Source organism: Pelodiscus sinensis, chromosome 27 (genome assembly GCF_052426305.1).
Source record: "Pelodiscus sinensis isolate ZL-2025 chromosome 27, ASM5242630v1, whole genome shotgun sequence".
NCBI classification, from domain to species: Eukaryota; Metazoa; Chordata; order Testudines; family Trionychidae; genus Pelodiscus; species Pelodiscus sinensis.
In genome coordinates this window covers 13,855,149-13,881,501 of record NC_143078.1, presented here as the reverse complement: position 1 = coordinate 13,881,501, position 26,353 = coordinate 13,855,149, and the positions used below count along the sequence as shown (strand labels likewise).

At 56.3% G+C, this 26,353-nt stretch overlaps 1 protein-coding gene across 1 annotated transcript in view; it reads right to left on the bottom strand.

The window, feature by feature from the left end:
* The window catches only part of IGFN1 (immunoglobulin like and fibronectin type III domain containing 1), a 42,731-nt gene extending 16,403 nt beyond the window's left edge, over positions 1–26,328 (bottom strand). Inside the window, exons 1-13 of the mRNA XM_075910234.2 lie at positions 25,324–26,328; positions 20,493–20,550; positions 19,890–20,012; positions 16,794–16,933; positions 15,716–15,815; positions 14,559–14,606; positions 13,013–13,058; positions 12,409–12,580; positions 11,741–11,854; positions 10,858–11,029; positions 9,550–9,822; positions 3,604–7,032; positions 2,036–2,160 (exon numbers count right to left, since the gene is read on the bottom strand). Of these exons, the coding sequence (XP_075766349.2) occupies positions 2,036–2,160; positions 3,604–7,032; positions 9,550–9,822; positions 10,858–11,029; positions 11,741–11,854; positions 12,409–12,580; positions 13,013–13,058; positions 14,559–14,606; positions 15,716–15,815; positions 16,794–16,933; positions 19,890–20,012; positions 20,493–20,511 (4,761 nt within the window). The 5' untranslated portion in view covers positions 20,512–20,550; positions 25,324–26,328. The remainder of the gene's footprint in view (positions 1–2,035; positions 2,161–3,603; positions 7,033–9,549; positions 9,823–10,857; positions 11,030–11,740; positions 11,855–12,408; positions 12,581–13,012; positions 13,059–14,558; positions 14,607–15,715; positions 15,816–16,793; positions 16,934–19,889; positions 20,013–20,492; positions 20,551–25,323) is intronic.
* Positions 26,329–26,353: the final 25 nt, after the last annotated feature.

The following is a 26,353-nucleotide window of genomic DNA, read 5'->3' as shown; positions in this document are numbered from 1 at the left end:
AGCTAAAGTATAAGATCACTGGCAGTCCCGCCTCTCTGGGAGTCTCACCAGGGACCTAGACCTCAAAGGGTGCCTTGGATCCCCCTAGTGGAGCCACGTCATCTGTGACCGGGTACGAGGTGACTGGAACAGGAGTCCCCGCAGACTGAAGGGGCGTAACCATTTCCAAGTGCCTGTTCCTCTTTTATGCATTGCTCTGCCTATGCTTATTGGCGTATTACTTTGCAGTAGCTGTGTAGTATTAAGCCTGTAATAGTAGAAACATAGTGGGATTAATAAAAGCAACTAACCCTAATCGACTCTGTCTTGAAGCAAATCCACAACCCTGTTGGGCCCTGCACCTGTGAGTTGACACTGGTGAGGCCACATCTGGAGTATTGTGTCCAGTTCTGGGCCCCCCCACTACAAAAAGGATGTGGGCGCATTGGAGAGGGTCCAGCGAAGGGCAACCAAAATGATTAGGGGGCTGGAGCACATGACCTATGAGGAGAGACTGAGGGATTTGGGCGTATTTAGTCTGCAGAAGAGAAGAGAAGAGTGAGGGGGGATTTGAGAGCAGCCTTCAACTTCCTGAAGGGGGTTCCAATGAGGATGGAGAGAGGCTGTTCTCAATGGGGGCAGATGACAGAATGAGGAGCAAAGGTCTCAAGTTGCAGTGGGGGAGTTCTAGGTTGGATAGTAGGAAAAATGATTTCCCAAGGAGGCTGGTGAAGCGCTGGGATGGGTTCCCTAGGGAGGGGGTGGAATCTCCATCTCTAGAGGTTTTTAAGTTCTGACTTGACAAAGCCCTGGCTGGGATGATTTGGTGGGGGTTGGTCTTGCTTTGGGCAGGGAGTAGGACTTGATGACTTCCTGAGGTCTCTCCCCACTACTATGATTCTACTCTTAAAACCTTGCTCCATACCTGGATCATTTCTCTTCTGGACTACTGCAACCTGAGTGACCTCCTAACCCAAACCTCTCTCCTACATCGTACTGAGACATTACATCCAAATGTGTCTGATCTGAAGCGGTTGCTGAGCATTGATGTCATTGGGCAGGCACTTGGATGGTCCAGACCTCCTAGGAGCATGTCCTCAAGCGGGCACCTTGGCTTTCTTTTGTGTCCCTGAACGCATCTAGCACATCCATGCCCTCTAGATACTAAGCAGTGGAGACAAAAGGAGGTGGCTCTTCCCTCCCCTGCCCTGCCCATATCGAGGAAAATGCTATGGGAACCCTCCTGGTGGAGCTGTGAAAATGCAAATGACCCCGTGGAGAGGAAACCTGCCCAATTCCCTTTGAGCCCAGAACAGGCTTGGGTGAAAGCACCTAAAGATCAGACTAAGTGGCCCGGGAGGCGTGTCCTCCCGATGGGATTGGTTCTGCCTAGAGTGGGGGGCTGAACTTGACGACCTTCTGGGGTCTCTTCCACTTCTATGATTCTATGATAAGGGGATGGTTTGATGAGATAACATGATCTTGGTAACTAATTGGCCATTCATTATCAGTGGGAAATAGGTCAATGGAGGGATGATAGGAGTTACTATAGAGAACTTTCTGGGTGTCTGGCGGGTGAGTATTGCCCACATGCTCAGGGTTTAGCTGATCGCCATATTTGGGGTCGGGAAGGAATTTTCCTCCAGGGTAGATTGGCAGAGGCCCTGGAGGTTTTTCGCCTTCCTCTGTAGCATGGGGCACAGATCACAGCTGGAGGGTTCTCTGCATCTTGGGGCCTTCAAAGTATTTGAAGGCTTCAATATCTGAGATCTAGGTGAGAGGATTATTCTAGGAGGGGTGGGTGAGATTCTGTGGCCTGCACTGTGCAGGGGGTCAGACTAGATGATCATAATGGTCCCTTCTGACCTTAAAGTCTATGAGTCTGCTTCCTTTATAGTGGAAACTGGGCAACACCACATGGGACCCCGACCTGTAGCCACAGGAAAGTGGCGCAGAGCGAGGAACCGCTTTGCCATCACGTCCCATGCAAGCTGTAGCCAGCAAGTGCTATAAGTCCTTGGAGTGCCAAGGCAACAGCGAGCTCTTGCACACGCACCTTCCGTTCATCTCGAAGCCAGATCCCCTCCGCCCGATCGTCAGCGAGGCTAGAAGGAGGCAGAGCAGGCTCCCCTTTCTGGGCACTGACCTCAGACAACCCTTTGTCCAGATGGCAACGGGACTCTGGCCATAGAGAGAAGAAAAGAGCCCACGCTGGAAACGCACTGACCAGCCGAACACAAGGAAAGACGAACACCTGAGTCCAACAGTGCCCACGCAGACGGGACACCACTCTTCTAGGGAGACGTTCTATAGTCCTAATCCCCAAACACCAGGGGGCCTCAGGTGGTGGAAACCGACACCACCTGAACTGGAGTCATGCCAATATCCATCAGGTTAGGATCACCCAGTGTGTTTTATCTAAGTGGGCACGTCCTTCTTAAATCCCACGTCACTCCCTCATTCCCATAGGCAACTCGGCACAAACCAGCATTATATACATGATCCGCACTCAGTTAAGTCGCCTTTATTCCCATCAGCAGCCTCCTTGACTTCAGTGCATTAGTCAGATAAGGCCAACTACCATGAGCGATGGATGTGATGGGCATTTTCATATAACCCAGAACATCTGGCACTGAGCAGGCCTCAGGGCTGTTGGAAAATGGAGTGTGAACTATCAGAAACACTATTGTAGCAGAGTCTGTTTTAAACTCCTGGGAGATGCCAAAGAAAGGTGGACACCTTCCTTGGAGAAAGATGGACCCCAGTTTATTTGTGAAAAAGCACACAAGGTGGTCCAGGAGTCAGAAGGACTTGGGGGGGGGGCATTCTAGAGCCGTCCCACCATATTTCTAACAGCTGTCATCAGTATACACCAGTTCCACCGTCAGGGCTGGCCCAAGCCATTTTGGCGCCCTGGGCCCCAGGCGCGCAGTGCCCCCCCCCCGTCCTCCCCCAGGATGCGTGGCCCTGCCTCCGGGTGCACGACACATGCGCGGGCCCGCCCCAGGGATGCACGGCCCCACCTCCAGGCGCAAGGCCCACCCCCGAGGCACGTGGGCAGACACATGGCGCATGCGCTGCCCAGTCGGCCCAACCACCGCCGATGGCATGGAGCCAGGGGCCACCCGGGGCGGGCTGCGCCTGGCCGTGCAGGGCCCTGCGGCCGCGGGGGGGAAGGGCGCTGCTGGCCGTTGCTGCGGGGGTTAACATGGGCCCCGCCCCAGGTGGCTGCTGCAGCCCGCTGGGAGCCGGGTGCCCCCGTAGGTTGGCGCCCTGGGCGGCTGCCCGGCTAGCGCACCCCTTAGTCGGGCCCTACCTACGGTGAGGCGCTCAAGGCACAGTTATGAGACTCTTCCCAGCCTCCCAGGAGTGGGGAAGTTACTATCTCCACTAGAGAGGGGGAAGCGGAGACAAACATTTAAGTCTGCCCTTCCCCAGTCGCTGTCGCTCCCAGCAACTGCAGCTCCGAGTTGGGAGCTTTGGCCCTGCTGTAAATCCGATCCCAGTTAGGCACCCACGGCGGAAGACCCCAAGTTCCTGGGCCTGGGTTTCAGCCGCAACATTATCCTTCTCCCATATATTGGAGCACTAATACCACACCAGGCGCCACGGAGGAGTAAATACCTCTTGCTTCGTCTCGAAGGAAACGTCCTTTTCTTTTCTGGCTTCTAGTTGGCAAGTTTTCTTCATGGCTGGCATCGTGGCTGGACATCTGCCCCCTCCTGGCGTCAGCCTGGCCTCCACCAGGCTGGCCTGACACCTGATCGTAACTCAGTGGCTCTCCACCATGGACACGAGGCGTTCTCCCATCAATAGCGCTGCCGTGTAATTTACCTTCTGCACCAACAGCAGCTCCACTCAGGGCAGGCTCCCTGTCATAAAGGGACCCCAAGGCTCCTAAATCACCTTTACAACCACGGACAGCTGCTCCACCTGGGAGAGAATCTCCGCCACCAAGTGAACCCACGTCCCAAGCTCCTATGAACTCACCACCCGTTCCAGAGCCTGCCCCACCTAGCTGTGAGGCATCCAGCCCACCTGCCCCAGCTGCACTGGTGCCACCAAACCTACCACCCTTCCCATAGAAAGGCTCCATTCCCCCTGCATCACTGAGACGAGCGCCTGGACCAGATTCTGCTCCACTTGCCCCGTTGTCCTTACCAGAGAGAAGCCCCCTGCCTCCGGCGTCTGCTGATCCAGCGCTGGCTGCACTTAGCGCAGAACCCTGGCCTGCCGGAGCACCCCGGCCACCTGCAGCAGCACCGCCAGCCTCACCTCGCGTACCCTCTTTGCTGCAGTGAGAACATGCCCCACCCAAGCCAGCACCACCCCCAGCACGGCCTGTGTCAGCGCCTCCTAGTGCAGCATCTCCCCCCCCAGTGCCATCTTGGCCACCTCTAGCAGCAGCTCTGCCCGGGAGGGAGCCCATGCCCCCTGCACCTGCCAATCCAGCCCCAGCTCCACCAAGGCCATGGCCACCTAAAATAGGGCCCGTGCCAGAGAAAGCGCCCATCCTTCCTGCACCACCTGTGCCAGGGCCAGCTGCCGCTAGCCTCCCGTCCTTAGCACGGAGAGAGCCCTCGCCCCCAGAACCGCCTAGACTAGCGCCTCGCATGCCATCCTCGCCACCGAGAGACACCATGCCCCCTGCACCAAACCCACCAGCACCAGCTCCACCCAGCCTGCCATAGACAGACCCCATGGCCCCCGGACGACCGCCCAAACCATCGCCACCTGCATCGGTCCCAGCCCCGGCTCCATCTACCACTCCACTCCTACCATGGGGAGACCGTGTTCCTCCTGTCCCACCTGCGCCAGCACTAGCGCCACCAATTACAGCTTCATCTCCAGCAGCCTTGACCGCACCTATCACAGTTCCCTTGCCACACGCGTCAGCTCGACCGGCGCCAGCAGCCCCAGCCCCGGCCAGCATACCTTCCTGATCACAAACCGAGCCCATGCCTCCTGCGCCTGCTGAGCCTGCACTGGCTCCACCCTTCATATCATCCTTGCTGGAGAGGGACCCCAAGCCCACCAATCCAGGACCACCCCCATCAGCTGCTCCGAGGATAGCACCTCTGCTCCCAAGTGCACCGCTGCCTCCGGCACCATCTTGTTCAATGCCAGCCCTGGCTCCACCTCGCAGAGCATCCTGGCTGGGAAGGGAGGCTGGACTGCCCAGCCCAGAGAGATCTGAGAGACCAGCACCCGCTCCTCCTGCCATTCCCGACTTGCCTCCTGCACCACCCAGCCCAGAGAGATCTGAGAGACTAGCACCCGCTCCTCCTGCCATTCCCGGCTTGCCCCCTGCACCGCCCAGCCCAGAGAGATCTGAGAGACCAGCACCCGCTCCTCCTGCCGTTCCCGACTTGCCCCCTGCACCGCCCAGCCCAGAGAGATCTGAGAGACCAGCACCCGCTCCTCCTGCCATTCCCGTCTTGCCCCCTGCACCACCCAGCCCAGAGAGATCCCAGAGACCAGCACCCGCTCCTCCTGCCATTCCCGACTTGCCCCCTGCACCACCCAGCCCAGAGAGATCCGAGAGACCAGCACCCACTCCTCCTGCCATTCCCGACTTGCCCCCTGCACCACCCAGCCCAGAGAGATCTGAGAGACCAGCACCCGCTCCTCCTGCCGCTCCCGACTTGTCCCCTGCACCGCCCAGCCCAGGGACATCCGAGAGACCAGCACCCGCTCCTCCTGCCATTCCCGACTTGCCCCCTGCACCGCCCAGCCCAGGGACATCTGAGAGACCAGCACCGGCTCCTCCTGCCGTTCCCGACTTGCCTCCTGCACCGCCCAGCCCAGAGAGATCCGAGAGACCAGCACCCGCTCCTCCTGCCATTCCCGACTTGCCCCCTGCACCGCCCAGCCCAGGGACATCTGAGAGACCAGCACCCGCTCCTCCTGCCATTCCCGACTTGCCCCATGTATCACCTTGACCAAGACCAGAACCACCAGGTCCCCCTCGCTTGTTATCCTTACCAGAGAGAGAGTCCATGCCCCCCACATCGCCTCCAACTGTACCAGAACCACCAGCTCCTCCTACCACACCAGACTTGCCCCCTGCACCATGCAGACCAGCAAGATCTGAGAGACCAGCACCCGCTCCTCCTGCCATTCCTGACTTGCCCCCTGCACCACCCAGACCAGGACCAGAACCACCAGCTGCCCTTATCATGCTGTCCTTACCCCAGGGGGAGCATGTGCCCCCTGCACCCCCCGAGCCAGCACCAACCCCATCAGCTGCCCAGAGGATAGCACCGCTGCTCCCAAGTGCACCGCTGCCTCCGGCACCATCTCGTTCAATGCCAGCCCCGGCTCCACCTCGCAGAGCATCGTTCCCATAGAGAGAACCTACATCCCCTTTATCACCTAGACTAGAACCAGAGCCACCAGCTCTCCCTGGCGGACCATCCTTGTCATGGAGGGATGCTGTGCCCCCTGCTCCTCCAAATCCAGCACCACCTTCCATGCCAGGGAGAGAGCCCCCATCTCCTGGGCCTCCTAACCCAGGACCACCAAGTGTGGAACCTCTACCATCTAATGAGCGCAGCCCCCCTCGTCCTTCTAGTCCACCGCCAGACGCAGCTGCGCCCACCATCGAATCCTTGCCATGAAAAGCATGCTGGTCACCTTCTACCACTGCCCCAGCCCTGCCAGCTCCATCTAGCTTCAAACTCTGCCCATGAATCTTTCCCCCAAGTCCATCTTCCTCACTAGCCAAGCCCCCAAATTTATTCCCATCTGCCACCGAATCTCCACCTGTCCCTGCTGCAGAAAACGGATCTTTCCCCCTCCTTCCACCCTCCCCCACCTGCCCAGTTAGCCCAGCTTTTCCCAGAGAACCAAATCCCCAATCAGCATCCACCGAGGAGCCATCAAGTTCTCTGCTGCCATCTCGGCTACTGCCAGACTGGCCATCTTTGCCCGTTCCGGTGCTTTTAAAGTGATGTTCTCTCTGGCCAAGTTTCTTAGCACCCGCTTCATCTGCCTGCCATGCAGTTTGATCAGTTCCAGCCCCTTCATCCTGTGTCCTCTTTCCTCCGGCTGCTGCATTGTTGGGTTGGAGAAGATGCCATCCGTGGGAGATAAAAGACAAAAGCAAGAGGAAACCAGTGACCAAAAATCTCACACAATGCAGAACCCCCCCCCCCCCCCAGGAAACACCACACGCTTGCAACAAACAATTTGTACAAAAGGGAGGAAAACAAGAGCATTTGATTTTGCACTACAATTTGTAGTATTTTATCCCAGGACATTTCACAAGGCAGAAATGTAATGTTTGGCCTCAAGGAGACAGTCACCCCAAGAATATATCAACCTCAGAACTTTGCATGTGCCCAGTGGAAGTTTCAGACACAAAGTTTCTCAGTCAAAGCCCAACATTTGATGTAGAATTGGGTCTGTTCTCACCCCAAAAGGGACTTAAAGCTGGTGTGAAAGACAGTCCGACTTCTGCAGCTCCAGAAAGAAATTGTAGTTTTCAGAAGTTCATGTCAATTATTTTACAGCGTTTCTTATTTACTCAGGTGACTATACACAAAGGGGGCTTCATTTATACGTGCTAGCACTCTTGGCAAAGTGTGTAACTATGACCCATACGCAGCGATTTCATACGCCCTGTTACAAATCTCCCCGTCAAACATTTCCATACCCTCGCTGTCACAGCTCCTTGCCATTTTCATAAGTGTCCCAAGGGTCAACAAAGTCAGGTTAATTTATGCCATGGGAAAAGCTAAAGGGATTTTATATTGGGGGGGGGGGAGCCATCTCTGGCCCAGCAGATCCAAAGCCCCATCTAGGTCAATGGGATGCTGTGGTTTTCAGCTATTGCCGAGAGTGGAAGTCAACAGGAAAGTCCGTTATGGCAGTTGGAGCTGACTATTTCATGCTCCTCCCTGAATTTCATGCCCGGCCCTTCCAGCTCGCTTCTGCTGAGCACCAGAGACTCCTTAGGGGACTTGCTCCGGGGCGGCTAAACATACCCGCGGGACAGCCAGTATTGGAGACAATCAGGGTATGTATAGACTACATGCCTCTGGCGACAGAGGTATATAGATTAGGCTACCCGGCATAGGAAAATGAAGCGGTGATTATTTTAAAAGGCATTTGTCGACCTCCCCGTTATGCCTCGTGGGATGAGGCTAACCGGGAAGGTCGACAAATGCCTTTGACGTCGACCGCGGTGCATCCAGACTAGCGCGCTGAGCCGACAAACAGCTGATTGGCTCAGCGTGGCAGCCATTTTAATTTAAATGAAGCAGCGATTATTTAAATCGCTGCTTCATTTTCCTATGCCAGGTAGCCTAATCTACATGCCTCTGTCGCTAGAGGCATGTAGTCTAGACACACCCTCAGAGATCTCTCAGAGGAGTCTGCTCGAAGCCAACAGGGACCAGCAGTGGCCAGAAGCCAGGGACAGACTCATAGCGAGTTGGCCAAGGGACCCCCAGTGGATCCCAACCATAGCTAGTGGCTGTCTGAGTCCGCCGGCATGTTGTTTGCAAACCTAGTTGGTCCTAGAGACACCGTAGGGAGGCCCTGTCTCAGTAGCTCCAGCTGAATGAAAGGCCAGTTCTGGCTGGGTGTGTATCTATGGCAAGTTTAACAGGAAGCCTTCCCCACAGACTAATCCGCGGCCCGCTGCTGGGTGTGTTTTCCCCTCATCACTCACCAAAGATGAGCTGTTCTGAGGGAGGTCTCAGTTAAATAGCAAAATCCCTAACTCCGGTTTCATGAGGTAGCCTTAACCCCTTGAGGAGGCCTGGCTCTCCGTGGGTAGCTGAGCCCAACAGCTTAGAAAGGATCAATCGGAGTCAGCTCCACAGTTCCTGTCATGAGACGCTGAGGGAAAACCATGGACTCTTTCTTTCTTGTACCCCGCCCGCACCTGCATTCACCGAAAGACCACAGACGTGGGGCCTCACCCCCACCACACTCCAAAGGACAGAGCCTGGATTGCAGGGTTGGGTTCCTGCCCCTCTACATCTCCTACCCAGGGAGAAAAGACTCCAGTCCTGTGTCTAGGTTCATCTGCACCTAAAGTGTAGCTGCTCCTTAGGTGAGTTAACTACAGCTGTACCCTACACACTGTAAATATGGCTAACAGGCCAGAGATTTGACTGTTCAAGTTTCCTCATCTGGTCCCAGTTGGGCAGTAGATCAGCAACTTAGTGAAGACAAAAGATAGTCGAGCTGGATATCCTACTTGAGAGGACTGTACTTGAGAAATAGCAGCACTTGGGCCCGATTCACGGATTTCCAGGCCAGAAAGGTTCTGCCCGATCTATCACGTAACCCAGGCCAAAGATTTTCTTCATCAAGTTCATATCTCATGGCCTTCACAGCCTCCTCTGGCAAGGAGTTCCACAGGTTGACTATGCGCTGTGTGAAGAAGAACTTTCTTTTATTAGTTTTAAACCTGCTACCTATTAATTTCATTTGGTGTCCTCTAGTTCTTCTATTATGGGAACTAATAAAAAATAGAAGAGAGGCCACCAGGTGCGCTCGTGGGGGCCCCAGAAGAAAGCCACGCCGAAGCGAAGGGAAGAATGGAGCGCTACTCACGTTCCACCTCGAGCCAAGCGCTAGAGGAGCAGATGCCGATGTCGAGGGTGTAAGGCCCATCGTCGGCGAGCTGCACGTTTCTGATCGCTAGCCGGTGGGCCAGGCCGTCCGGGGAGATGGAGATTTCGTACTTGTCACTCCCCTCAATGGGGCGTTGTCTATAGAGCCACACGGCGCGGGAGCAGGGGGTGTGGAGGCTGCACTCGAAGGCTGCGTTCCCTTGCTCACGGCAGCGTGCCCCACGGAGCGGGTGTCGGAAACCCACGGGAATGGCTGCAACGGCAGGGCAGGGGCTGTGAGACGGGAGCAGGTTCCCAGAGGTCGGTTAGGGGGAAAAGCTGCACTAGAGGGCAGAGACGTCTCCCCCACTCTGGGAGGCTGTAGAAACACTGTCACCTGCCCTCCCTGCTATTCCAGCCTCTCCAGGAGACGCACAAAACCATCTCAACGCAAAAGATTGTTCTTCCCTTCCTGCTGGAGGCCACTAGGGAACGTTACCGTAGGACTCCAGCCTCCGCCACCCCTCTGCAAGTCTTGTACAGGGCGGCTCATTCCCCTTCCACGGGCCGACAGGAACAACCCACGTCTATAGCCATTCAGCAGGCGGGACAGGGTCCCTTCCCGTGAAAGGATCAGGTGGGACTCCAAGAGTTGGTCTCTCCAAGTTTGGACGGAGGAGTGTGGCCGAAGGGGGTTGCTTGACTCATTAGGACTAAATGTGGATGGAGGGAGGCATGGAAGGAAATGAACTTTTGTTCAGGCAGAAGAACCACTACCCTGAGATGTGCACCTGGGTCTAGTTCAGAGCGGGACAGGAATAGATTTGTTTTCACTCCCGAACTAGCAGTGCTTGGGTAATGGTTGTACCTGTAGTAATGGTTGGCAGGATTTTTTTTGGGGGGGGAGGGAGGGATTAAAAGAAAAATGGTCATGCTTTATGTAAATGACGAGGCTCGTGGCAAGGGGTAGGGGACTAATGATCAGCTGTTTGTCGGCAGATCGGGGCAGTCTGGACGTGCCACGGTCGACAAGGAAGCCTTTGTCGACCGGCGCAGGTATGTAGTTTAGACACACCCCCTGCATCCTCCCCACGTGCTCCTGTTGGCCAGCAGAAGGTCCCCCATTGTCAGAGGGGCCCCCAGTCTCTACAGCTCTGCTGTGGCCCCAGGGAAGTCCCCGGGTCCTGGTGCAGGGGCAGGGAAGGAGGGAAGCTCCAAGCCCCCGGCGGGAGCCACGTAGGGTGGGGATCGGATCTGGGCTCTTATCACACCCCGGCAAAGGGCACGTTTCACACGCTCAGGTCCCTACAGTCAGCGTCGAGCTCCGTGGAGAAGACATCCACATCTTCCACCTTGATCTGGTACACGCCGGCGTCTCCCGGCTGCAGCTGGGCGACGGTGAAGCTGTACTTGTTCCCTGCCTGCCGCAGGCAGTGCTTTGCTGTGTCTTCGTCGACGCCATAATTGATCATCTGGCCGTCCTGAAAGCAGAAGAGAGGCCATGGCCGAGCTAGAGCGAGGCACTTGCTTAGGGGGAAGCCACGGGACGGGTTTATCACACCGGCCTCAGACCACCTGCATTCCCCGTTGCAATACGCTACATGAGCAACCCTCCACTCCTAGCACACACGCCGCCAAGGCCAAATCCCTCCCAACCCATCAGGGCAAATTCACCCCGGTACAACTCCATCCATCCACCCGGTCGCCCAGCTCCAGCCTCTGGCAGCCGGAGGCGTGTGGACACCGGAGCAGGGGGCTGCACCCGGACTCAGTAGAATGCTTAGAACTGGAAGGGACCTTGCCAGGGCAAGTCCAGGGGTGGGACTAGGAGCAGCCAGTCCACAGCGTGGACCGAGCCAGGCCACATGGCGCTCCAGGGGCATTTTAAAAGGCTTGGTGCTCTGGCTGCTGCTGCCGCATCCTGTGACCATCCCACGGAGGATGCTGATGGACTCAAGTATTCCATCCTTATTGCAATCCCCTCATCTTCTGCTCTCCAACTCTTCGGCCACTCCCCCAGCACAGGAGGGCTGGGTGGGACTCCGGAGTCAGCCGAAGCGATTACAGTTTGGACACACTGGAAATCAATTCTCTCAGTGGCTGCCCAGCGAATCGGGCAGGTTGAGAGTCAGATCTGACGTGGCCATCGTAGTCCCAACATGGAGTTCAGCCACTCCATCCTCCCACCTTACCTTGTACAGATAAATTCTGCTCCTGGGATTTTTCAGGTCTATCTCCAGATGGAACGTAGCACTCCCCTCCCTATTGGCCTTGATGTGTTTCAGGTTTGTGACGCTGTAGATATACTGTGGAGGACAGACGCAAGCACATGGGCCATGGCCAGGCTCGCTTGGACAGATCTTCCATTAGATCATCAGGACGCTGCGGGACCCACACTGTGTCAGTGCAGCAACAGGAGCAGCACTAGCCCTCTGCCGTCTGCTGCTTTAGGCAAGCGAGATGGTTCCCACGGCCTCCTGGTCCCTCCGATTCGGAGCAAACACTATGGGAAGAATTTTCCAGTACGGCAGCCTCTGCTGGTTGACCTAATTCTACAGTTGCGTGTGTAAATCAGCACCTAGGTATATACGTATCCATCACAGGCACCTACATACAAAACCCAGCCCCCCAATTAAATCCACCCAGGCCTTGCACAGCAAAGTCTGCTGAACTGGTAAGAACTACACCTAGGTCAGGCTGGGTTCGGGCCTTCCTTGTAGTGTCGCTGCCAAGACTTCGCTGCCCTTGTTCAAAAGCATCCAATTGACCGTGGCGTTTAAATCCCATTTTCTAAAGTGACTTGGGCCGACGGGAACCTAAGTCTCATTGAAATCCCAGGGGGGCTTCAGGGCTGTTTTACCTGCTGTTGCTTGTCCTCTCGGTCCTTCTTCATCTGCTGGAGCTTCCTCAGCATCCCGCGGAAGTCAACGATCCCGTGTTTCAAGCAGATGTTCTCGTAGTCCTTCCTGTCGGCGTTTAGCAGCAGCTGCCAGACCTGGTCCATGTCGACTTCCTTCTTCTGCAGCGGCGTCCTACGGCCCAGGGAGTGGGAGCTCAGAGAGGCCCCCGCGAGCACGGACGTGCTCCTCTCCCGGTCCTCAGCCCTGCCCTGCCATAGCCACCCACAGATGACCGACAGGAGGGGACTCTGACACATTCATGCTGCTCCTTAACCGGCCAGAGGGTCTCCAGGCCCTTTTCAGGCATTTCCCCAATAAGTTCAGTGGGGGCGAAAATGTGGGAGCAGAGAGGCAGAGATCTCACGGATGGCAAACGCCCGACAGCCTGAGAAACACAGCCCTGCGGAGCGGAAATCCCGAGCCGCAGCCCAGCAGCAGACACCTGCCACGTGCACGGACGCCGACAGCGTGGCCTGGACTGTCTGCGAGGGGCGGGAGGCCACCCCACCCTGCAGGCAAAACAAGCATCGCTGATGGCACTGGGCCCGCCCACAGGCCACTCACCGCTTCCTTAGCATCTTCCTGAAGTCCTGCAGCTCTTTCTTCAGGTCTGTCAGAAAGAGAGATGGCAGGATGTGACCACGGAGCCACGCCGGGGGGGTCACACTGCAGGGTGCGAACACGGAGACATGCTGGGGGGGTTATGCCGCAGGGCAAGACCGCAGAGCCATGCTGGGGGGATCACGCCACAGAGCATGACCACGGAGCCACGCCGGGGAGGTCACACTGCAGGGTGTGACCACAGAGCCACGCTGGGGGGGTCACACCGCAGAGCACAACTGCGGAGCCACATTGGGGGGGGATCACACCACAGGGCACGACTGCAGAGCCACTCCGGGGAGGTCACACTGCAGGGTGCGACCACAGAGCCAGGCTGGGGGGTCACACCGCAGGGCACAACTGCGGAGCCACGCTAGGGGGGGTCATGTCACAGGGTACGACTGCGGAGCCACGCTGGGGGCTCACACTGCAGGATGCGACCGCAGAACCACGTCGAGGGGATCACACTGCAGGGCACAAACGTGGGGTCACACCACAGGGCGCAACCACGGAGCCACGTCAGGGGGTCACGCCGCAGGGCACGACCACTGAGCCACGCTGGGGGGGTCACACCACAGGGCACGACCACGGAGCCACGTCGGGGGGTCACGCCGCAGGGCGCAACCACGGAGCCACGTCGGGGGGTCACGCCGCAGGGCGTGACTGCAGTGCCCGAGAGCTTTAGAGAAGCCAAGGCCCCATGATGCAAAGTGGCCACCAGTGTCAGGATGCCTCCGTTACAAGGTGCCCGAATTGAAACGTCGTTGGTCACTTCTGGAAACGTGCCTGGAAACGCACGGCTGTAGTGCCAGGATGAGCTGCGGTTTGATTTGTCCCAGTGCAGCGTTTAGGGGACAGGCCTGTTCTCCTCTCACCTTTCCCGCTGGCCAGCCCCCCTGGGACTGAGCCTCTGGGTGGCACGGCAGCCCCTTGATTTCCCAACCACAACAACAACAACGCCTGTCAACCAGTTTTTCCCAAGGGTCCGTGACCTGCGCCTGATCAAAGCGACCCTCTGCCGACACAAGCGTTATTTGTTCACCAGCCGAGATCAAAGGGCCCCTCCCACGGGTCTTCCCTAAACCGTTTTCTTTCTGTGTACGATCTGGGGGAGTCCCACGCAGCTCGGACACCTTTCCTGAGCCAGAGAGAAACCCCTGCAGCCTTCTCTGTCTCTCTCTGCCAAAGACCCTCTGTAGCTGTTGCTGCCGGCTCCATCCCCCTGCCTCCCCAGGCCAGGGACTAGAATTTAATACCCCTTTGAACCCCGAGGAAAATCAGCCTTCCTAGCAGAGTTGCAACCAGGGAGGCGGACGCCCCGTTCCTCTTCTCAACAGCTTCCCCGCTGTTTCTCTCTGAAGGGCCTTTTCTTTCCCTTGTTCTAGTTCTTGTTTGTTTCCCCTCCGGTCTCGTCTGACTCTGCTTGCAGCCAGGCGGCCGGCTCTCCGGCAGGCTACCTGACACACGTGCCCTTCGTAACGCAGAGAGCCCGCGTCTCCCCCATGCTTACCCTCCGGCGGCTCGGCGGGGAGGGGTCTGGCTTTTCTCTTGAAACTCGCTGACGAGTTGGGAGAGAAGGCAGAGCCAAAAGAAAAGAAAAGAAATCACCAGGTAAGAGTCGGCGTAGCAGGATTGCTAACAAGCCCTCAGAGTTATGCAGGTGCCGCTGTCCACGGGCCTAGCCCGGGAAAGTCCTGCCCTGGCTTTGTGTGCCGGATTTTATTACGTATTTGTATTACAGCAGCGCCTAGACGCCCCATCCAAGATCAGAGCCCCTCTGAGCTAGGTACATGCGGCCCACCGACGGGGCAGGGTGAGCAAAGGGGGCAGTTGTCCTGGGCCCAGCGAGTGGCAGCTGGAGCGCCATGCAGCACTCTCCAGACAGCGCTAAGGGCTGGGAGGCATACACTCCAGGCAGTGCTGCGGGCTGGCTATCCTCAGCCCCGCCCCTTCTGCCCTTAGCCTCGCCCCTTCCGTGAGCATGGGGTGCCCCCTTCCCCATTGCCTGGGAACCCGCAGAGGCTGAGAGCTCCGCTGTGTACATACACTCAGGAAGAGGCTAACCCTGCCCCAAAGGCCTTATAGTCTAAATTGATAAAGGAAATATTACCAGCCCCATTTTACAGATGGGAAACTGAGGCCCGAAGAGACTCAACGACTTGCCCAGCTTCACACAGGAAGATTCAGCAAAGCCAGACACTGAACTTGGAGCTTTTAAGTCTCAGGCCAGTACAAAAGCCACCTGTGTCATTACAGGTGGCTCCTCTCCATCCCCAAAGGAAGGAGGAGTGGCTGCGGAAATCCAGCCTCCTGTGTGAACAGCGAGCGGTTCCCAACCAACAGTCCACAGACCGGGCTGGGCCACGAACCGCTGGCTCCCAGGCTGTGGTGGCTGCCCGCGCTGTTCACGGTGGCTCTGTTGGCCAGGGCTGGGGTACATATTTTGGTGAACTGGCAATATTTGCACGTTTGCATATTCATTATTTGCATAATGAATATGCAAATAAGATGTTACCAGTCCACTAAAAGTTTGTGAATGGGTTTGCCAGTCTGGAGAATGCAAACACTGGGAACCCCTCTCCTAGGGATGCACTGAGCAGCCCTGCACAGACTGTCCCCGGTGCCAATGGAGCCGGTGGGGTGGCACACAGAACCAGCCAGCCCTACCTTGGATGACCTTGAGGCCGGCCGTGCACGCAGCTTCGCCATACTGGTTGGCAGCGGAGCAGTGGTACAAGCCGGTATCGCCCGCCGTGAGCGTGTTGATCTGCGAAAGGAGACAGCGGTGTAAGCGGGCAGCAGCCTCCCAGGAGGAATGGGGACTCCCCACTTCCAGGGGCGCCTCTCCCTAGGAACCACCCTCCATCTCCTTCCTGGTCCCAGGACATCGCTCAAAGCCTGTTTGCTTTCCTGCTGCGCGTTATTGCGGATTCCACGCCCTACGCCCTGGCCTCCATGGCCCCTCTAGAAGCTGGGCTCCTCTGGGCCAGTACGCTCACAAAGGCCATGGTGAAGCTCCGGCAACTTGACTATCCATCACTCCTCCCAGGCATCCTAGTCTTGGCCTCTGCCCCCACCCCACTCCGCCCTCACCCCCCTGCTATTCCAGCCCTGAGCTCCTTGCACAGAGATCTATGGGTGCGTTTCGCTCCTGAGCTGCACATCTGCTGCTGCTCTGGCCCTGGGTTCCCCACGCAGCTCTGCTGATATCCACACCCACAGCCCCCCGGCAATCCCAGCTGGGCTCTCTGCCTCCTCACAGCCCCCCGGCAATCCCAGCTGGGCTCTCTGCCGCCCCACAGCCCCCCGGCAATCCCAGCCGGGCTCTCTGCCGCCCCACAGCCCCCCGGCAATCCCAGCTGGGCTCTCTGCCTCCTCACAGCCCCCCGGCAATCCCAGCTGGGCTCTCTGCCGCCCCACAGCCCCCCGGCAATCCCAGCCGGGCTCTCTGCCGCCCCACAGCCCCCCGGCAATCCCAGCCGGGCTCTCTGCCGCCCCACAGCCCCCCGGCAATCCCAGCCGGGCTCTCTGCCACCCCACAGCCCCCCGGCAATCCCAGCTGGGCTCTCTGCCGCCCCACAGCCCCCCGGCAATCCCAGCCGGGCTCTCTGCCGCCCCACAGCCCCCCGGCAATCCCAGCTGGGCTCTCTGCCTCCTCACAGCCCCCCGGCAATCCCAGCTGGGCTCTCTGCCGCCCCATCTCTTTCTGCGGTGCTGGGCCTGAGATGCCATCGCTGGCCCTTACCTGGAGGACATGCTCGTTTGTTGCAGCATGAAAGGACGTCTGGTATTTGTCGGGATCACGCAGCTCTCCTTTGCTGCACTTCCATATCACTGCGGGGGCCGGCTCCCCTGTCACCACAGCCCTGAACGTGGCATTTTTACCTTGCAAGGGAGGTCAGAAATGAGTCACTCCTGGGAAGAGGCAGCAGACCGGATAAAACAGAACCGAGCAGCAGCTGGCTGACTGCTTTTCAGAAAGCGGGCGTGAAAAGCGTTTTTCAGACCGGCCCACCGACCAACATAGGGTCTCCCCTGCGCTTTCATGTCTAGGCAAAAAATGCTTTTCTCCTAGAACTCGAGAAGTTTCACCGTAAAAATTCAAATTCAGATCTGGATTTCAATCACACCAACATCCCCTGGGAGAGATTCAGGCGCCGCCCAGCTGAGCAGCCATAGCCGGCAGCATGTGTCCCCACTGGTGGTGCACATCTGCACATGCCTGGGTGCACAGAAAAAAATTTATTCTGCACATGGATGGAAAAAAAATTAGAGGGAACATTGGTGTGGGGTGAATGTGGGGTGCTACTTCAGCACCAGCTTGATTTTTTTCCATCTGTTGGTAACGTTTAAAGAACATGAATGTCGTATTTTAAAAAGTTTTTTGGGGGATTGGTCCATAATCTATCAAGGATGTGGCAAATGAATATTAAGGATCCCAATTCTGATTGTACCATGCAGAGGACACACGCTCTCAGACCGGCTAATGAGTGAAGCTCTGCTATGTAGGCAGGTCTGGCAGAACCACCACCACTAGCAGCAAATAGTTTCAGGAATTCCAGTCCTCAGTGGCAGAGCCGGTCTTAGGGGTGGGCCGGGACCGCATTTCAGCCCGACCTCCCAAATCCCCCCTCAGGTTTCCCTGCTTACTCCCTGACCCTATTTTTCTTTTTGCTTGACAAATTTTCCCTGGCGCCAATTGGTTAGGCCCGGCCCTGGCCAGTGGATATTTACGCCCTCTTAATAGACCCTTTTTCAGGGTCCAGGTCCTATCCACAGTACACAGTTCCCTGCATTGTTGCAGCATCTTGCCTGTGTGGCCTTATATGGCCTTCACCATCCCATGCCGAAGGTTCTTCACACAGCACATAGACAACCTGTGGAACTCCTTGCCAGAGGAGGCTGTGAAGGCTAGATCTATAATAGAGTTTAAAGAGAAGCTAGATACATTCATGGAGGTTAGGTCCATAAAAGGCTATTAGCCAGGGGGTAGGAATGGTGCCCCTGGCCTCTGTTTGTCAGAGGCTGGAGAAGGGTGGCAGGAGACAAATCGCTTGATCATTGTCTTTGGTCCACCCCCTCCGGGGCACTTGGTGCTGGCCACTGTCGGCAGACAGGCTACTGGGCTAGATGGACCTTTGGTCTGACCCAGTACGGCCGTTCTTATGACCTCACAGCCCCTGCCTTTCCCTTTCACCTGCAGACACACTAGCGACTTTTGCAATCTCCCCAGCACACCCGCGGTGAATTGTCCCAAGCGCAGACGGCAAATCCGTGACCACTAAATGCTGCTTTCCGAGGGGCCCGTTAGCAGAGCAGATGCGAAGGCAGTCGGTTGGCCTTTGGTTCCCGAGAACATTCAGCATCTTCGTTCATTGCTTGTCCAGTTTGCAGCCCAGAAATTGTTTTCTAACCAAACGTGGAAACGGTGCCCAGAAAGCAGCCCCTCCCCCACGACAGTTTCCATGGTGCCCAAACTCCAATTTGCTGCGGGAAAAAGTTGCAGCTGAGAAATGTTAACCGGCCCGAAGCTGGGCTCTTTTTGTGGGGTCCACATGGTGTCACACGGTCCTGGGTCACGACTGGGGCCTAGGGCTGGGAGAACGTGATAAGCACGTAAAGGGCAGTAGTTGTTTCTCAGGGGGTCCTGGTAAAAATGTGAGGGTAAAAATGTGGGGCAGGGATACACCACTAGAGGGCATCGCCTCCCTCCATAAAGATGCGCAAGTGTCCGGAGAAAGAGGAGACAAGGGAAACCTACCTGCAAGCGCTGGGAATGTATCCCCCCTGCTCCCCCTCAGTCGCGTGGCTCCTTCATGTACGGGGCCAGCACAGAACAAAGGGAGCTGCCAACCCCTCGCTTTAATGGCAGCTTCAGCTCGATCCTGAGCTTGCACAGGAAATGGAACTAGACCAGCTCAAGGTGCTGTTTTCTGTTGTCAGATATTTGACTCTGACCACGTAAGAACGGCCAGACTGGGTCAGACCAACGGTCCATCCACCCCAGTGTCCTGTCTGCCCAGAGTGGCCAATGCCAGATGCTCCAGGGGGAGGGAACGCAACACGTAATCCTCACGTGATCCCTCCCCTGTCACCCACCTCCAGACAAGCAGAGGCTAGAGATACCATTCCTATCCATCCTGGCGAATAGCCCTGGATGGACCTAACCTCCATGAATCTATCTAGCTCTTTTTTGAACCCTGTTAAAATCCTATTCTTCACAACATCCTCTGGCAAGGAGTTCCACAGGTTGACTGTGCGCTGAGTGAAGAAAAACTTCCTTTTGTTTGTTTTAAACCTGCAACTTATTAATTTCATTTGGTGACCCCTAGTTCTGATATTATGGGAACAAGTAAATAACTTTTCCTTGTTCACTTTCTCCACACCAGTCATGATTTTATAGACCTCTATCATATCCCCTCCTCTTTTCTAAGCTGAAAAGTCTCAGTCTTTTTAATCCCTCTTCATATGGGACCCGTTCCAAACCCCTCGTCATTTTTGTTGCCCTTTTCTGAACCTTTTCCAATGCCAATATATCCACAGCGACAGATCAACCTGCTGTAGAGTCCAGATGGCTCTGAGTATACCCGATGGGCTAGATACTGATCTGACTTGCACTGAAGCAGTAAGTCCACTGCCCTCAAGGGAGTTACTCCAGACTCACACCGATGTGAGTTACTCCAGACTCACAGACTCACACACAGCCTTGGCTGCACAAGAAAATTGTGTGGAACTAACAGGGTCCAAATGGACGACTTAATCGGTTGTTTTCTCAGGCCTGCAAGGCGGGGGATCAGGAATCCGGCTCTGTGAGATGAACTGTTTCTTACAAGAGTCTCACCTTCCTGGAGGGTGATGGTGACAGGCTTCCGTACAAAGTCAGGCGTGCTACAGCCTTTCGGAACAACGTCAATGAACTGCTGGATGGTCACCCCGGGGACGGCTGATTTCTTACGGGGCTTCCCTGGTGAAAAAAGAAATGAACATGAACTCAAGCTGCATTGTGAACTCTTCAGGGCAGGGAGGGCCTCTTGCTATAGGGTGCCCCACAGAATTCCTTAAGGGCTGGGGGTTCAGCTCAGAGATGTGAATTTGATGTGTTGTAAACACCGGGGCCAGGGGGCTAGGCTAGGCATAAGGGTTTTGCACAAGCGTGCAGCTCCTCAGAGACCCAGCAACCGCGCCTAACCAGCCTTTCGGCCCTCGCCAGGCCCGGGGTGACTCTACCAAATTCCATGCGCCGATCAGCTGGGGGGTGACTCTTGGGGAGGATCGTGGCCGAGATGCACAATACCCATTAGACCCGGGCGTCCCTCCCATTGCAGTGGCAAGAGACAGTGCCCTGACAGAGGCCACGTCACACAGTAAGAATGAACGGCTGGCTCCTTTCCGAGGAAGATGGCAGGCTGCGCTCACAGTATCCTGGTCTGCTGCTCTCTCTCACCTGCCCTGCGGCTTTCCATTGCCTGGCTGGAGACAGCACCGCTGCTTCCTGGATTCTCCTGCGGAACAGAAGACAGTGGTATGGCTTGGGGAGGTTCCTAACGTTGGGGGTGTGTGTGTGAAAAGAACGAATGCCTAGAAGCTATTTGAAAACTTGTCGTCAGTTGCTGGCATTGGTTTGCCCCATCCGCAGCTACCAGAGCGCAGCACTCCAGAGGAGAAAGCCTAGCTCATTAGCTCACTTCTACCACTGAGTCCTCAAAGAATTGCCTCCCCTACTGCGGAGGCATCAGATTCCACCTTCGCCACCCCGGCTCCTTTCATTGGGGCTCAGAGGCTCTGGCTGACGGAACAAAGCAGCCAGCAGGACTAACCCGGATTGTCTGCTTGCCAGGGCTGGATTATCCAGTAAGCAGGCTAAGCATGTGCTTAGGGCACCAGCAAAGCAGGGGCACCAAAAAAAAAAAAAAAAAAAAAGATTTTTTTTGAAAAAATTAGATATTTCGAAGTTGTCATCGCGGGAAAAGTCAGAACTCCGCAGAACGCTCTGTTTTCTCAGCTGAAAAGAATAGAAAACCCTCAGAGAACAACAACGTGTCAGGACAGACACGATTCACTTTCCCTTTTGTGTATGGAAGCGGACACGCTTCGTCGAGTCAGCTTCGATGAATGTATCCAGAATTTTGCACTCAGACAATCTAGAAAGAAGCGATTTTAATTTCAGAAGACATGTCAGTTTTGTGTCATTTCGAAAAATACAATTTTATTTTACGGTATCGTATTGTTTTTATTTTGAATTACATTTGGGGGGCACCATCATCTTTTCAGTGCCTAGGGCCTCTAAAAGTCTTAATCTGGCCCTGGCTTGCACACATAACATCCACTATGCATCTTCTGTCTTCATGCTTGCCTGGTTCCTGCCCCTGCTGCTACCTCCTGTTGAAAGAGCAGGGCACATTTGGTCTAGAAAAGCGAAGCTTGACAGGGACACTGCTAACAGTCTGGAAAGGCTGTTCCAAAGAGGACAGTGTTCTATTGTCTTCCATAGCCATGGAAAGTACAACTGGTTAGTTTGCAGCAAGAGGGATTCACAGTAGACATGAGGGGAAACTTTCTAACTCTTACGTGCTGGAAAGACCATCCAGGGAAGCTGTGAAATCTCTGCTAGAGGAGGTTTTTAAGAACAAGTTGGACAAACACCTCTCGGGGAAGCTCTGGGCTTACTTGGTCCTACCACAGGGCAAGGGAATAGACTAGATCTCCTACACGTCCATGATCCCCTGTGGGTCTCACAGCTTCATCGGGAAGAACAGCTTAGCTGGGCTAGTGAAAAGCGTGGGGGGTGACTACATTTAATTGTGAAACCACAACAAATGATCGGGGTTGGCGTTGGACCTTCCCCCAAGCATCCTTCCTCCCGCTGTGTTAGTCTGAAGCTGTAACCATAAATGGGAGGCGAAGAGTGCTGAGGAACAGCCGCCTTCCTTCATGGGGCACCAGAACCCAGCTTGCACCAGAAATGCCACCTGCACGCTGGGCGTTTAGCATCCAGCTCGCCGAGCGGCTCCCACTGGAGTCAGTGCCAAAGCTCCCTGTGGGAACAGGTATGAATCCTAAAGCCACGGTGAGCAGACGTCTCGTTTTTAAAGGGACAGGCCCATATTTAACCCCCCTGCTCATGTCCCTTAAAAAAAAGGGGGGGAAATTGTCCCCTATTTTCCATCTTTCTCCACCCATCAGGACTGGTGGGTCCTAGTGCTGGCTGGATCCCTGCTCGCCAGCCGCCCACCCGCCAGCTCCCCCCGGCCCTGTTTCCAGCCGGCATCGGCTGCTGGTGGTAGTGGCTGGTGAATGCAGGTTACGTCACCTCTGCTGCCCACCTGTCGGTCCTCTCCCTGTCCTCTCCCTGCTGTTCTTTCACATCCCCCGGCAGAGTGCATCCCACTCCCGGCGCTGTACGGAGAGCCAGCCCTGGTGGGATCCCCCCCAGCCTGGCCTGGCTGCTTCCTCCCGCTGCTGGGCTGGCCCCCAAGGGAAGCTTGGCTCCCTCTGCCCTGGGATGCTTCTCCGCCCCTTGCTCAGCTGGTACTTGGCACCCTCTTCACCTACTGCCCCTGCCCCAAGGAGTGCAGGGCTGCTCTCCTCCCTAAGCCCCCCTCTCTGGCCGGCTTGGCTGCAGCCAGGTTCCCTGGGCCCTGGCACTCAGGGCATCCTTAGGGCTAACCCCGGCTGGGTGACGCTGGTGGCCAGCAGCAGCCTGGGAGTGTGAGCAGCCTTTCTGCACTGCGAGGACAGGAAGGGACAAGCGGCTCCCAGCCACAAGAGAGCTGGGGGAGGGGGAGGAGAGATGACCTCTGCAGAACATGGGCCAGACCATCTCTGCCCCACCCCTCTTCGGCGGGAGGCAGCTCCCTGCGTAGGGCTGAGGGGCTGCTGCTGGCCGTCTTCTGGCACCCAGCTATCCCGAGTAGTCCTCAGAGGCGCCAGCATCCGGCCGTGGCTTTACCAGAGTTCTCAGGGAGTGGGGAGACAGCATCTTCTGCCGACGGGATGGTCATTTAAAACCCTGCGAGAGCCTGACCTTCTTCCATTTCACAGCTCGCTCTGCACCCCCGCCACGCCAGCCCTGTTAACCCCTGCGGGCCGGCGCCGGGGGCCACATGCCACCGAAATGCCACAAAATGTCAGGGCGGTGCCTGGTGCATTCAGCAGCGGTCAGGGGTTGAATTGAGGAGAGGAGAGAAGCCCCCCCCCCCCCGCCCAGGGAGAAGGGAGTGAAAGTGGACAAGGGAAAACAACTGACCCAAGAGAGCGTCACAGCCCCGCCCCCCCTTCGCCCAGGATTAAATTTAATGGAGTGTTTACTGGGGGGAGATTCCTCTGGGGTGAGCCAGTTAGCCTTTAGCTCCTTGCCTGGGGCAGGCCAGACCTGACTCCTCCCAGCACGTTCCGACAGCATCCCGGCCGAGAGGGCTGCTTGGGGTGATGCACCGGGGCTAGGCCTGGACCGTTGCACAAGGCTCACGGCCCCTTCACCTGATTGGCTCTCACGCCCTCCTGCCTTAACGGAGCTTGTGCTCATTGGGCGGTTCGCTTGATGTCTGCCGTGCCAGCTATCTGCACGGGGCTGGGGCAGCACACAAGGGAAACACACGTGCAGCCAGCATCTCGCAGCACTTGGTACGAGGAGGTTAGCATCAGGCCTAGCGAGTGCACGGAGCAACAGGTCTCAAGCTGTCACTTTGCCCCTGCCCATCCTATGACATATAAACTCCCCGTCCAACACTAGTTTGTTTTCATCCATGACTGACTGGAGATGGAGATCAACTTCATTCATGCTTTAGATGGGGCACTGGCTGCTTCTAAATCTGACCTCATAACCCTGCCCTGTGAATCCTGCCCTTTGACTAACGTCCAGCCCCCCGACTGCTCCTGGCTGGTGGAGCCAGCTGGCCAGGGCTGGATCATGCTTACTCTTGCCTTCCTTAACATGGTCTCATCAGCCATGTAATTAATGAAACTCTGACCATTGTCAGAGCCCCCCCTCCTGTTCCACCCAGACATGGTAAAGAAAATGATATTTTAACCCCCTCCCAGTTGTACATTTATTTGGCATGACGAGTGCCCCCAGCCCTGCCGGTCCCGTATGGCCCTATATGGTCCTTGCTCTTTGTCAGATGTTTTCTCACTCTAGCTAAAATTAACATAGGGGCAACCTGCCTGCTCTGTGTGCCCTACTGCCAGGCACCAACGGGGTTCACACAACACTGCTGTTTCTATTAAAATACAGCATCACGTCCCGGGACAACAAGCCATTGCCGATTTCAGGAACTGGGCTTTTCACCATATTTTCCTCATGCTTTCACAGAAACTCTTAGAACATCCCTGACCCGCCACCTAGGTACCATATTAAAGCTACCCCGGCCAAGGTTTCTTTCCCAACAGAAAAACATGCAGTGAAGTCCTTGTCTCAAACACACCCCACCATGCTCAGAGTCTGTGGCAAACAAGTGTCCCAGAAAACTGCCCAGATCCCACAATCTACAAAGTCACGTTTGCTTTCTCTTTCCCTGCATTTGGGGTGATTGTTATTTTCTACATCTTTCTAGGGCTGCCTTGACTGGACTTAGTGCCGGCATCAGCTATGGACAGAAAAGTGCCACTAAAATCTAGTCCCTGGGATTTCATGTCCCACTCCTTCTGCCATTTGTATTTCACCAGCAAAGTCCCTCTTTAGCCAGCTTTCGAAGGCTGTGTCTACACAGCAGCATTATTTTGGATTAACTGACATTAGTCTGCGTCTACACGGCAAGCAGTTATTTCAACATCATGTCCAAGAACTGTCGGGCTGGAGGACTTCTTCCTCCAACTCCTGTATCCCTCTTTGCACGAGGAGTAAGAGAAGTTGGAGGATGAATGCTCTGCCATGATCTTTCTGCTGCGCAGACCGCGCGAAGAGCCGAAATAAGCTGTTTCGACTTCAGCTGCGCAATTGACGAAGCTTACGTGGCGTCGCTTATTTCGGCTTTAGCCCCGCGGTGTAGATGTGCCCTGCCCCAAAGTCAGACCTTTACCTAACCCAGCAGGTTAGAAACATAAATAACAAGCCAGGACGTCACTCCCAGCCACATGCCCGTTGTCCCTGGCTTTCACCCTAGACCCCTGCAGACTTGGTGGCTGCACGAAGGGGTAGAAAGAGTCCATGAATTTTCCTCCTTGGCGTGAACAGCAGAAGCGACCACCAGTTATCTTCCACAAATAACTCGGCTCGGTTGTGCCTGCCACTTGCACACAGTCACGTTCCTCGCCTGCACCGGGTGCTTCGGACTTACCTGCCGATGGGTCTTGCCTTCCGGGATGCCGTCTATGCTCAGTGACGAATGGCTGCTGCTCGCTTTCTCTCACTGACCGGGTCTCCCTCTTGCCCTATGGCTTCGGGAGGTGACAGCCTGTGACAAATCCAAACAATCCGCACAGGTGCCCGTCTCCTGGTGATTAGTTCAGTAGTCACCAGTGATCATCCACCCCCTGCTCCCTTGTGGCTAGAAGCAGCTTGGTCCCTCCCTGCCTAGCCCTTCCAGCCTGTCCTGCCTGTCCCCTCCCCTCTGGGAGTCTCTTGGTTCTGCTTCAAACGCTGCCCTCCCAGGGAATAGCTTTGGGCTGCCTGTCCCAGGAGCCCCCAAGGGCTCCTCCCTTCTCCAGGGAGGGAGGAGCTGTGGACTCCCCCAGCTGCTCCTTTCTGCTGGGCTTCCCCCATGGGGATGGCTCGGCCGCCTGATTCCTCACCACGGGGCCCTGTGGGTTAATTAGCCCCCTTTTCGTTCAGCCATAACTTCCCGTGTGGGGCGAACGTCCCATCAGAGGGGCACAGGCGTGCTGGAACTCAGCCAGCCCCCGATTCTGGACAGCAGCCCCCAGCCTGCCTAGCTAGAGGCTGGAGAAATTGCTACGTGTTGCTGCAATAAAGCAGCAGCCCCTGATTCCCCTCGGCTGCCATCCTGCCCCCCAAGTGGGGGAGAGACCTGGAGGGAAAACGTTGTTGAAAGCGGAGGGTACCTGTGCTCCTGCCCCATGCGCCCCCAAAGTGCATCTCCCCACACCCTTGTCTTCAGCAGGGCTGCCAATGGGGGGACTTTAAAGGGTGCCGAGCGCCACAGCAGTGGCGGCACCTAGAGCCACGAGCCCTTTAAATAGCCGCTGGAGCACAATGAAGCGCGCTCCTGGCAGCTCAGGGCTGGGTGCTCTGGACCCTCCCCTTCCGCCTGAGGCCCCGCCCCTTCCGGGAGCACAGAGCGAGGCCCCTCCCACCTGCACTGCAGCCCGGCGTAGCTGTCAGCTTCCCTGGTCTTCAGCTACCGCACA